This window comes from Diabrotica virgifera, chromosome 3 (genome assembly GCF_917563875.1).
Source record: "Diabrotica virgifera virgifera chromosome 3, PGI_DIABVI_V3a".
Taxonomy (NCBI): Eukaryota; Metazoa; Arthropoda; class Insecta; order Coleoptera; family Chrysomelidae; genus Diabrotica; species Diabrotica virgifera.
Window position 1 is genome coordinate 109,915,635 of NC_065445.1, and position 12,817 is coordinate 109,928,451.

At 34.3% G+C, this 12,817-nt stretch overlaps 1 protein-coding gene across 2 annotated transcripts in view; it reads right to left on the reverse strand.

Moving 5' to 3' along the window:
* Positions 1 to 57: 57 nt before the first annotated feature.
* The window catches only part of LOC114341779 (uncharacterized), a 119,313-nt gene continuing 106,553 nt past the window's right edge, over positions 58 to 12,817 (reverse strand). For both annotated transcript variants that reach the window (XM_028292587.2, XM_028292588.2), the window contains exons 9-10: positions 10,613 to 10,924; positions 58 to 3,945 (exon numbers count right to left, since the gene is read on the reverse strand). In XM_028292587.2, coding sequence (XP_028148388.1) covers positions 3,784 to 3,945; positions 10,613 to 10,924 — 474 coding nt within the window. In that variant the 3' untranslated portion in view covers positions 58 to 3,783. The remainder of the gene's footprint in view (positions 3,946 to 10,612; positions 10,925 to 12,817) is intronic.

The following is a 12,817-nucleotide window of genomic DNA, read 5'->3' on the forward strand; positions in this document are numbered from 1 at the left end:
GTACTTCCATTCAAATAAAAAATATACTTTAATAGTTAAAAACAATGAAAAAACTAGTCCAGTTTACTTTCAGATTTAATATCGAACATAACATTAAATATCAAAACCATATGCTAAAAAATATACAAATGACAAGAAAAAATAAAACGCGTATCGAATAGATAGCATAATTCCATGGTACCATTTTGTATGGTATCATAGTACGTACAGAAAACCAAAGTGGTAGGACTAATTAAATTATGTACTAAGTTGCAAACTTTTTTGTTAATTTTTAAACCACTTGTGGAAAAAATTATACCATACCAAACAACAGCAGTACCACATGTTAAAAAACATAGGGTTTGTTGAAATTAATATGAAACTGATATGTAATAGATCAAATTTTCAATGCAGTCAGTTTTTAATTTATTCCCAAACGCATAAATTCTACCATTTATCATATATTTACAAATATATATATCACCATTGCTAAATATTACAGCCACTAGTATTACGAGCACTAACAACTACATGTTGGAACAAGCAGTTATTTTGCGAATAAAATGCCAATTTACCGAAATTCTTTTATTTAAATTTTTTTAAATTAACATTTTTTATGATGTATGGAATTATTTTTACGGTTTAATTATATATTTTATGTTGATTACTTTTCAATTAATTGTTTAATAATCGAAAACTGCCCACAACTAAATATTTGCAACATTTTTTGATTTTCCTAGCGTTTTAGCGTGCCTGGCAAGAAACGCGTGAAGTTTTATCAGCCTGGCGGAAAGAAGGCTTTGAAATCAAACATACGAGTAGCTAGTTTGTTGTTAACAATAATTATAACGCGTCATTTGAATATGAATAAATTAACAACCGTCAGTTTTATTACAAGTAAAATACAATCATGGCACGTGGAAAACCTACTGATCCAAAAGTGCGAGAAATTATTATTCTTCTGTACCAAATAGACGGAGGGAGACGCAGCGCCGAAAAATCTCTCTGAATTTATTAAAGCTAGTTGTTTCATGGTTGGTTACTGTGATTGTGTAGAGAAACATACTGCGGTCAGTCAAGCGAAACGTAGAACAGGGGTTACTGATGGGTTAGTACGATATGTCAAAAAATCAGAATTTAAAAATCGAATAAATTTTATAGTTTACATTTTTTTCTAATTCTGTAAATAAAAGAGTTTACAGGGGGGTCAAAGTATAATGAATAACCATGTAAATTCACTGCGGCCGACCGACCGGCTCTGTCCCGTCATACAGCTGACCGACTATAATAACTTTTATTTATATTCAATTTAGAATGTTTTAATGCTCATTTTCAGCCTTATTAAATGGATTGCATTACCTTCGTAGGAAAGCAACTTTGATAACCTATCAGTTCTACGTTTCGCTTGACCGACCGCAGTATGTTTCTCTATACAATCACAGTAATTAACTGTGAAAAAGCTACTTTAGTAAATTCAGAGAGATTTTTCAGCGCTGCCTCTTGGACTAAAAGGGAAAACAATGCGTGAAATTTCCAGTGAATTGACTGTAGCAACTACTGTGTTTAATACAATTAAGAAATACGGTGAAACTGCCAGTGTTGATGCGGCAAAGCTCAGGCCGTCCAAAAGCTATTTCTCAAAGGAATGTAAGGCATTCAATTAGAATTTGTAAGTCGGTAAGAAGAAATACACTACGAGAAGTAACCGCTAGATGATATAGAGAAATTAGGAAGAATGTTTCCAGAGAATGCCGTCGCAAATATATCCGCAAAATCGGTCTTAGTTTCGATAAGGTATATTTGATAGATTCTTCTTTGCGATATAAATTTTCTATTTTTTATTTATTCGAATATGCCAAAGGAAAACTATTGTTGACGAAAACTCAAAAAAGGAATCGTTATATTTGGGCTATATCACAACTTTCGTGGATCAAACTTAACTGGGATATAGATAACAAAGTTATCTATAGCGAGGAAAGCAAATGTGATATCTGTGTAGGAGATTACTGAAAGCGTGTGAATCGGGAAACAACAGAAGCATTCCACAAAGATTGTCTCAAAAGGACCGTAAAGTTTCCACAGGACATCATGGTGTGGGGTTGTATGTCGCCCAAAGGATTGAGAACTTTACATTTTATTGAAGGCAAAAGTAAACTCATCCAAATATCAAGATATCCTTGAACATTCGTTTTTACCAAGTGCGGCAACGATATATCCATGCGAAGATTTTATCTTTCAATAGAATGGTGCCTCATGCCATACAGCTAAATCTACCAAAGAAATGGATGGGTGAACATGACATTAAAGTTTTGTCACATCCTTCTAGCAGCCCGGATCTTAAGGTACTAGTACACTTTAGAAGACTAAAAATAATAATTTTTTTCAAGAATTTTTTTCTCGTAACCTTTATTAAGAATGAACATAAAACTTTTTTCATATAATTATCTAACTCTTAGAGAGTACAAAAAATATTTTTTTTTAATTTTTGCACGTACACTAATATTGTAGAGGGCGCAAAAGTCGAAGCCTCGAAAAATTATGGCGGACTGTTAATCTCAGGATTGGGATATCTGAAATAAAAAAATCGTACTGCATTTGAAAAAGGAAGGTTTCTCACGTGACAATTTACCACAATTTGACCAAAAAATTAAAAATAAATATTTTTTAACCATGAAAAACTGAAGCAAAACGGGTGATTTTTTCACAAAATTTTTTCAAATTTTCGTAAAATCTTTTTTTTTGGGGAATTTTTTACTAACGGTGGTAAATTGTCACGTAAGAAACCTTCCTTTTTCAAATGGCGTACGATTTTTTTGTTTCAGAGATCCCAATCCAAACTACTTTTTTTCGAGGCCTCGACTCTCTACAATATTGGTGTACGTACATAAATGAAAAAATATATATTTTTTGTATTCTCTAAGAGTTAGATATTAACATATAAAAAGTTTTATGTTCATTTTTAATAAAGGTTCTGAGAACAAAAATCTTGAAAAAATGCTTATTGTTGGTCTTCTAAAGTGTACTAGTACAATCGAATAGAGGCACAAAATTAAATAACGCCTAAGAAATAACCCTTAGCGTACTTTGTCACAACTACATATATACGCTAAATTGCAAGAAATATTGGATAGTTTCACCCCCGAAGGCCTAGTTGATACAATGCCTAATAGAGTTCAGGCTGTTATTTAAGCCAAGGGCGACGTTACGCCTTATTAATTTTTATTTTTATTTGTTAAAAACCTCTTGTTCCAATATTTAGTTGTCAGCATTTTTCGATTATCCAACAATTAATTAAAGAATAATTAATACTAAACATAAAATACATAATTAAACCGTAAAAATAATTCTACACATAAAAAAAATGTTGTTAATCGTATCTACAATTTAAAAAAAAAAGATAAGTAAATATAAAATAATTTCGGTAAATTGGCATTTTATTCGCAAAATAACTGCTTGTTCCAACATATATTTGTTAGGGCTCGTAAATGTAAATACAGAATTAAAAGAACAAATTTAATGATCCAGATCTATATTATATTAACAAATATTCCAGCTCGAGACAAATTTAAATGACATACAATAAATATTATTGGCATTATTAGTTTTTTTTGTACTTGTGGACATAAATTATCTTTTTTTATGAATACTTTCAGCATTTGAACTGCCAATACGGTTTAACTAAACAAATCAATGAGAGAATATTAATACCTATAATAGTCAAAATTCAATAAGTGTCCAAAACCACGAAGCACGTCACATCTCTTTTCGCACTTTTAGTCACTAAACACCTAGTTTTTTACTAATTTAATTATTTTTCATGTTGGCCATTAACTCCCTTCTGGCTTTCTTCTTTCTGCAATCAGGGCAGAACCATTGTCCTTTGGGCGGAACCATGATTCCGACGCATTCGAAATGGAACCATTCGATGTCACAATCGGTGGCATCACAGCCGATCATCTCCGATACCTTTAAAATAAACACAATAAAATGTAAACGTACATGTACTGATACGGAAAAAGTTTATGGTTAGTATTACAAAACAAAATTAGCTAGATATCTAACAAAGCTGCCAATATTACGTTTTTATTTAATAGACAAGGATCACAATCATATTTCCCCTTAGTCTCCCCTCCACATTGTGCATGAACGCCCATCAGTTACACAGAACGATAAAACCGATTATTTCCGATCCAATTATACTATTCAATAATATTCATATTTGTTTATCTATTTTTCATTTTATTTCATTTTTATAGAACTAATTTTATTTTCATATCTACACTCGATGCAAAAAAAAACGCAACGGAGAAAATTTTAGTCAAATTCAAAGTATTTCAATTGTTTTATTTTTAGCCCTATTTTGATGATTTTTTTAGCACACTGTGTATAAATTTATAAATTTTAATTTGGTATAGTCAGTTTTTTGATAAAAAAAGCACAAAACTACCGCTTTAGATGATCGTTTTATACGAATCAACGCTTTGCGGGATCGTCATTTAACAGCGGTGCAACCAAGAAATCAGCTTCAAGAGGTTCGAGGCAATAATTTAAGTGTACATATTTACAGTTCCTTGAAGATTACATGAATTTGGTTTGCAAAGTTGCAGACCAGCAACTGGGCCCGAATTACTTCCACGGCACAGAGTGGCTATACTACAATTTTCCAGGAAACATTTACATTGGAATTTAGGACAATGGAGCAATGTTTTTTTACGGATGAGTCGAGATACTGTCTTCACTCATTAGATGGGAGAGAACGAGTATGGCGTTGAACTGGAGAGAAATTTGCGGTGTGCGCTTTCAGTCCCCGTGTTAGCCATGGAGGGGGTTCGGTGATGGTATGGGCAGGGGTCCTATTTTCGAATTCATTCGAGCATATTTCGCATACGAAATTAGAAGAATTTCGCTTGAAATCCGGTGTCTTGTATTTTCGAATACTTCGTGTACGAATTTTTTCGTATACGGCGACTCGAATGGGTATGAACCATTCGAATCGTGATGCTCGTATACGAATTATTGCTTCATTTCAAGGTCATTTCAGCTGTCATGATAGTTTTAGCTGATAGGGTTAATTGTGTTGTTGTCTACAATATTTTTACATTAAAATTTATTTTCAATGGCTGGTTTAAATAATTCTTTAATAGAAAGAAAGGACATGTTGTACGATTATGCCTTGAAAATATAACCTAACCTAACTTTATGTACGCATTTTAGCATTGGATCTAAGCTCCAAACTTGACATGTGACACCGTTGCCATATCCTCAATTTTTTCATACTATCACATTACATAAAGGTGCATTTAAAAAATCGGTTTGAAGTAAAGTTTTGAAAAGTAAATTTGTAGTAAAGTATCAGTGTAAATACTGGATATAAAAATAATATTAAACAAAATGGCACACTTTCTGCGGACTTTGCAAATTGATATTACTAATATACCTATGCAATCTTAATATTCGATTACACTTAAAATAACTTCCTAAACAACTTTTCTCCGAAAAATGGCCCTTTTTTATAATTTGTTCAGACTATAAGTCGTTATATTTATACATTAAACGTTCTTATACAATCTTATTCTTATACATTATACCCCAGTTAAGACAGTCTTATACATTATACAAGAAATAGACCAAACAAATATGGCAACATTGTGACTCTTCAGATGACAAATAAGTTCAATGTTATTCGAATTTGCAGTGTTGCCGGTGCAAATTCTGCTCGTATACGTACAACATTTCGAAGGACGTTCAAAAATACACATTCACGTTCGTATACGAAATTTTTCATTCGAGTTAACACGTATGCGAAAATATTCTATTGAATTCGAAAATACGACCCCAGGAATATACCGAGAAGCGCACACTGAATTGGTATTTATTGAGGGTTCGTTGACTGCACACCGGTATATTGAGGAAATTTTAGCGCATCACGTAGTACCCTTCTCTCAATATATCGGCGATGATTTTCTATTAATGCAAGATAATGCGTCACCCCATTCTGCAATGTGTGTCACACAATATTTAGAGGAAGTTGGTATTAATAAAATGAACTGGCCAGCGTGTTCGCCAGATCTGAACCCAATAGAGCACGTTTGGGACATGCTTGGTAGAAATATTAGAGGTCGCGAAGTCGCACCAGCCTCAATTAACGAACTTCGTTTGGCTCTAGAAGAGGAATGGCAAAACATCCAGCAAGATGATATTCGCAACCTCATAGACAGCATGAGCCAACGTGTACAGGCAGTTATAGAGGCTAGGGGAGGCAATACAAAGTATTAAGTTATTTTTTAGTAGTTTTTCTGTCACTTAGTACTTAGGTTAAGTTACATTTAAGTTGTTTTTTTATGTTTTGTTATTGTTATCACTGTTCATTAAAACTAAGATCATGTCGTTGCTTTTAATCATTATTTAAATACAGTGCTTTGTAGCGTTCATTCTACACTACCCCTAAAAATTTTCTTGGTTACGCCTATGATATATGGATTTTTACCATCGGATCGAAGCGCCGATCGTTGATCGTATCCGAGAAACCAATCAGTCTGGGTTCTGCGGCTGGCGGCTCAACATTGAATTTGAAGGTGGCATCTGAGTTTTAAAAAAAGAACACGTGGAAGCAAATAAATTATTTATCTCCAAAGTAATATAACATCAATATCATCTACAGCAATATTGGAAGTATTGAATAAATACAAAAAGGAAATATCAGCCAATTTAAATATAAGTTTCAACCCGTAATGCCGGTAATTGCTGTTTCATTATAAAACTCAGATAGCCACCTTAATTATGGGACCATCTCCTACTTTGGAGTACCCAATTTTGTATTGTTTTTGAAACCGACAACACCATTACTTGATTCCACAGCTGCCAATATAGCAACAGCTTTGGCTACTATCTCATATCAATCCATCCGCTTTGTATGTGGCAGTTCATCATATGTTGTATATGTATATATACAATCACAAGTTGTAGTCCATGTGACTAACAACTTCAGTGAGAAACTGGGTTTATTTATTATGTACTAGGTTGCTACAAATAAACTCTATTATTATTATTATATTATATTATCACCTTCTAACCGAGGATCATCTTAAGACGACTTCATTGGACAACAGTGTGTTTTTGAAAAGATAAGGCTATATTTTTTTTATTGTTATTTAAATTCCTAATAACTTTGATTTTTGTAAACTGCTCTATATCGATATAAACCAGGTATGGTATGTTTAACAGTAAATGGCTGAGTTCAATTAGTTACCACTATAGACATCCTGGATTAACCGATAATAGTATAAAAGGCCCGGTTTCAGGTAAAATTTATTTCAGGCTTTATTATGGGAGTACCGTCTAGTCAGTGTTAATTGTCAAAAGACCAACTCTGACTACCTCGGTTGATTATCGCTCCGGGTGGGTCTTAACAATGGGCCAGGTCAGATAAATTTAATAATATTTACGACCGCACTAATTAAACTCAACCATTTACTGTTGAACAAACCATACATTTTTCTAGTTCTTTGTAAAATAGGGGGAGGGGTTTGTTTTTTCTTTAATAGAGTTGGATTTCAAGTAAACGGTAAATAAGTAATGGTCAATAATAATTCTACATAAATTCAGTCATAAAATTTAATACGAAAGTAAATACATTATTACAAGGATTTTAACACATTTAAATATTACTCAATTTATATAAAAGTCATTGAACCCGACTTATTTCAATAAATTTCAGATATTCCCCAGCATCTATAGTGTAAGCTTAGTTCTTCCATATAGATCTGGTATGTAAGATTTGGACACTTGATAGTCCTGTTAGATATTAAGTACTAACAATATGATTATGACTTTGGCTATTCTCACGGACTCTATGATACCTTTCTACTAATACCTTTTTCCTTGGCGCAGTAGTGGTTTTTTTTTGTATTTGCTAGTGGCTTTTGGGTCCTCTTTTATCTCAACACCCTACTGTTTTCAAGGTTTTGATTTACCTAATATGTAAATAAAGTATTTATATTTTTACTTACTTTAGAGATTTATTTAACAGATATTGTTTAATATAAATAAATTATAAATATATTTGTCGTTACTATTTCTGCTTTTATTTCAGTTCCTACCAACAGTATATATTATAGCAAGAAAAGGTAATTATTGAATTTTTTTTTTATTTCAGGAAATTGTATCGTGTCATTTATTTAGTTTATTTCTTGTTGTTCGTTACTTCAAAAAAAACCTCGAGCAAATTTCCCGTACTTCTGTCTCGAGTTGGCGCCCATCTTCTTCTTCTCTACCTATCGTACTTTGCATATCCTGTTATTTCCAGTGGTTTCATTTAGTTGCATTGAGTTTTTGTATTTAAAAGGTCTTATTTTCTTCCTTGTTATCATATCATTATCCAATATCTTTGTTTTCATATTTTAAAGCCGATATTCAGTGTAATAAAAGCTAGCCCGAATCCCCACTTGAGAGTTCGTGTTTATTCGTCAGTTTTAATTGGATCTTCTGAGCTAAGCCTTTCTTAATTAATATCTTCAATAACTTCCCTCTTCTACGTCTACTTCAATTTTACCTTTTACTCCCTCTCATTCACAATACCCAGAGTATTGGGTTACAGCTTCTGGGATGTTGATATGACATTCCTTCGATATCAGTCACCATCGTCGTATTACAATTTAATACAAAAGAATGATAATAAGAGGAAAAGTCGTAAATTGTGGGTGGCAAAGTCATTTTGCTAGTAAAATGAACCAATCCATATTTTCACATGAAACAAAAAGCATAATACTTAGAAGACATGGTTGCAACCGAAAAACAAGGTTTTACGAAAATCCGCTAACGGAATTATTCCACAGAATGTTTTAAAGTTAGGATAAAAAACCCCTTTCGATTAACCCCGTATAATAAGTCAAATAAAAAATTTTATTACAAAACTCACTATACCAAATTAAAATTTATAAAAAAATGTATAAATATTTTCAATTTGAATTTCGACTCGATTCAAGTTCTCTGTTTAACCCAGGTATGACAATACCAAAAGGCACCGTTAGGAAAATATTCCAATTTACGGTTCAGAGAACCCGTATGAAACGAGTCTGTGTACTCTAATACAGAGTATGGCATTAGTAAAATAAGAAAATCTACGGTTTCGTTTTGATTTAAATCTGTCTCCCTCTAGAAATAGTACTATCGGAGGATGGAGAGAGACAGATTTAAATCAAAACGAAACCGTAGATTTTCTTATTTTACTAATCCCATACTCTGTATTAGAGTACACAGACTCGTTTCATACGGGTTCTCTGAACCGTAAAATGGAATATTTTCCTAACGGTGCCTTTTGGTATTGTCATACCTGGGTTAAACAGAGAACTTGAATCGAGTCGAAATTCATTTCACTTATTCCACGTTAGAGGGCGTTCTATCCATACTGCGATATAAATAGTTTTAATTTATATCGAGAAACTACGGTCGTGTTGGTGTAAATTTGTCTTCCTCAGAGTCCCCTTGACAACAGGTAGACCTAGAAATAGTACTATCGGAGGATGGAGGAAGACATATTTAAATCAAAACGAAACCGTAGATGTTCTTATTTTCAATTTCTTTGCAACACGAAAATGCAGCAGCTGCATAATGCTCTGGTTAAATCGGAGAGTGCAGGAAGAGTCTATACCGGTTTCGGAAGTCTTTTCCCCCTCATCAGCAGTCCCATATCCTCTTCTCTCCGATTTCCCCAGGCATCACACTTTGGGCCTTTCCGAATTGCAAAGAAAGAAATGTCACGGATGAACTAGAGCCATCTACCGAAAAACAAAGTAAGTTATCAATCGAAGTAGCACAGAAAAGACAATAAATATCGTTCCCATACCACCAGATTGACAACAGGTGGAATACTTTCTTTGGTTACACCTTCTGAGATTTTCAAAATATATAAATCATACAGGATGCCGAGGAAATTAAGATGAGAGAATTTTAAATAATTCACAACTCATCTGCTCAGCGTGGTAAACGTTCCAACAAGAAAGATTCCTTAATACTCCTACAAAAGAGTAAATGAATTAAAAATGTATAAACATTTTCAATTTCTTTGCAACACGAAAATGCAGCAGCTGCATTTCTTTGCAATTCGGAAAGGCCCAAAGTGTGATGCCTGGGGAAATCGGAGAGAAGAGGATATGGGACTACTGATGAGGGGGAAAAGACCACCGAAACCGGTATAGACTCTTCCTGCACTCTCTGATTTAACCAGAGCATTATGCAGCTGCTGCATTTTCGTGTTGCGTGCTGCAACGAATTTTTCAATTACTCTCTTCACAGTTGATGAAGTTAAATCAATATTCCGATCATATTTTGTACGAAACTGGGCCGCCAAACTTTCACTGTTTTTAAAATATTGTTCAAAAAAGAAAACGTGTTGCTATCTCGTGTAACGCACCATTTTTACCAACCTAATTTAGCCTGCCACAGGGATCTGTCCATGCAGCATTGCTGTTTAATATATATACAGTAATATACCTACACAGATAGAGACAGGTGTCACAATGCGGTTCTGAAGAGATAAAAATACGTAAATACTGTAGAACATAGTAACCAAAGAGTAAACTAATTAACAAGTATTTATTCTGAAATATATAGAACTTGTTCCAGGGTTACGTACCTCATCATATGGACATTGGCAGTAACAGTAGAGTTGTGGCTGCGCAGGTTTGGGCGTGATACTAGGCTCTTCGGAACTAGAATCGTTAGAATCGCTCTCGCTGTCTCCATCTCCCCCAAGATGCCGACCCAGCAGTCGAATGGGCGGTATGCTCGGCTTTGGCCTTGGCCGTTGCACCCTAAAATCGCTGAGGTGAGTTCCCGTCCGAATCGAAATAGGTTCTATAGTCGGTTGAGGTGGAGGAGGAGGGGTTGGCTGAGCCCTTATCGTTATTGGAGGAACTACTAAGGGTGATCGTGGAGTTTGAGGTGTCTGAAATAATAATTATTATTAGTTGAGTTGATATAAAGAAATATAATCATTTACTCTGAGGTTATTCGTTAGAATAATAACTTTGCTAACACAAGATTCATTTAAAAAATCCATAGAGTTCATTGAACCCATGCAACAAATGAAAAAATTTACTTAAACCAAAAACCTATATTAAATCGAATCAAAATAAGTTACACGTCACAGTTTCCCCCCTCATTGTTAACACTTCTTTTTAGATTTATTTAAGGTCTGTATTGTGCCAATATAGTTCCGTGCAAGGACAGGAAAAAATGGAAAAGAGTCACGACAGCAGCAAAGACACACAGCAAGCTATAAATAACATAGAGAAGTAATCTACCTCACCCAAAAATATAATAAATTACATTGAAAATCAAAGTTTCTTCCTCATGAATCATTCTGTGATTGAAAATTTTTCCTTTAGTTATTAACAGCAGCTGTTCAGTTGGATGAAGGTAAACAAATATCGAAACAACAATTTGGATTCCAAAAATGAAAATCAGCATTTGATGCAATACAACTGGTAACAAAACTAGTTAAAAATAGCAAAAGAAAATGAGTAGTTATAGCAATGGTTGATATTAAAAATGAAATAAAAATTGAAAGAATGAAAGACATTAATATACCCACACGTGCGTCATTAAAAAGAGGCCAGAAGCCAGAGGCCAAAAAGAGGGAGAATTTTATAAGAAGTTTTCAATAATTTCAAGTTTATACAATTTATTCTATTGTAACCAAACTCCCACAATGCAGAAACACTTTTAGGCCTCGCCAAACGGTGCCGACAGGTCAATTAAGGGTAATCATTTTGCAAAATTGATATCAGTTTTACGACTTCGGATAATGCATGTGTTGTTTGTATCTTATTTTTCTTGGAATATGGCCGTTCTATTTTTCAAAAATCTTTCATTAATGTACAGTTGTTCAAAGAGTGAACTTGTGCAATTTTTAAATATAAAACTATGGCTGAGAGATTTGCTAGATCTGTTCAAATTGTTACTTTGATTGATAATGGAACGAGTCAAAAAGAAGTGGCCATACAGCTTGCAGTCAGTCGTTGTATGGCCCAAAAAACATATCAACGATTCGTAGAGATTTAATCTCACGAACGACGGCCAGGATCAGGCCCGAGAAGAATCACAACGGCCAGAGAAGACAGTTCTTCACAACGAACCTCTTTGAAAAATCGGTTCTTTACAACTAGAGTAATCCAAAACCGTTTTAAAAATGCTCACGGGTGGACATTAAGCACTTCTACCGTGAGAGGAAGATTGAGAGAATTTGGTTAGCAGCAACAGAACCTTTGTTAACAGCAGCACATCTACAACGACGATTTTTGCTAGAAACCACGAGCATTGGATGACAGAAGATTGGAAAAATGTTTTGTTTAGCGATGAGTTCAGGATGGTTCTTAATGACTCAGATGGTCGCATCAAAATATACAGAAGACGTGTGGAATGATATGCTGCTTGTGGTCGACGAGCACGTGTTGCTTTTGAAGGAGGTTCGGTAATGTTTTGGGCAGGTATTTCATTCGAAGGCCTTACTGGTCTTGTGTTTATTGATAGAGGAGCGTTGAATTCTCACCGATACATTACCGAAATTCTAGACAAGCATGTAATGTCTTTTGCTGGGTTTATGGGCGAAAACTTTCTTTTCGTGCAAGACAACGCGCGGCCACATATAGCCAGGATGGTAACGCAATACCTGGAAACCGTCGGTGTGCCGAAAATGAATTGGCCAGCTCAAAGTCCAGATTTGAACCCGATTGAGCGCACGTTTGGGACCAACTCAAATGAAGAGTAAGAAACAGAATACCTACTCCAATAAATCGTGAGCAGCTTCGGTTGGCGCTCATGGAAGAATGGGAAGCTT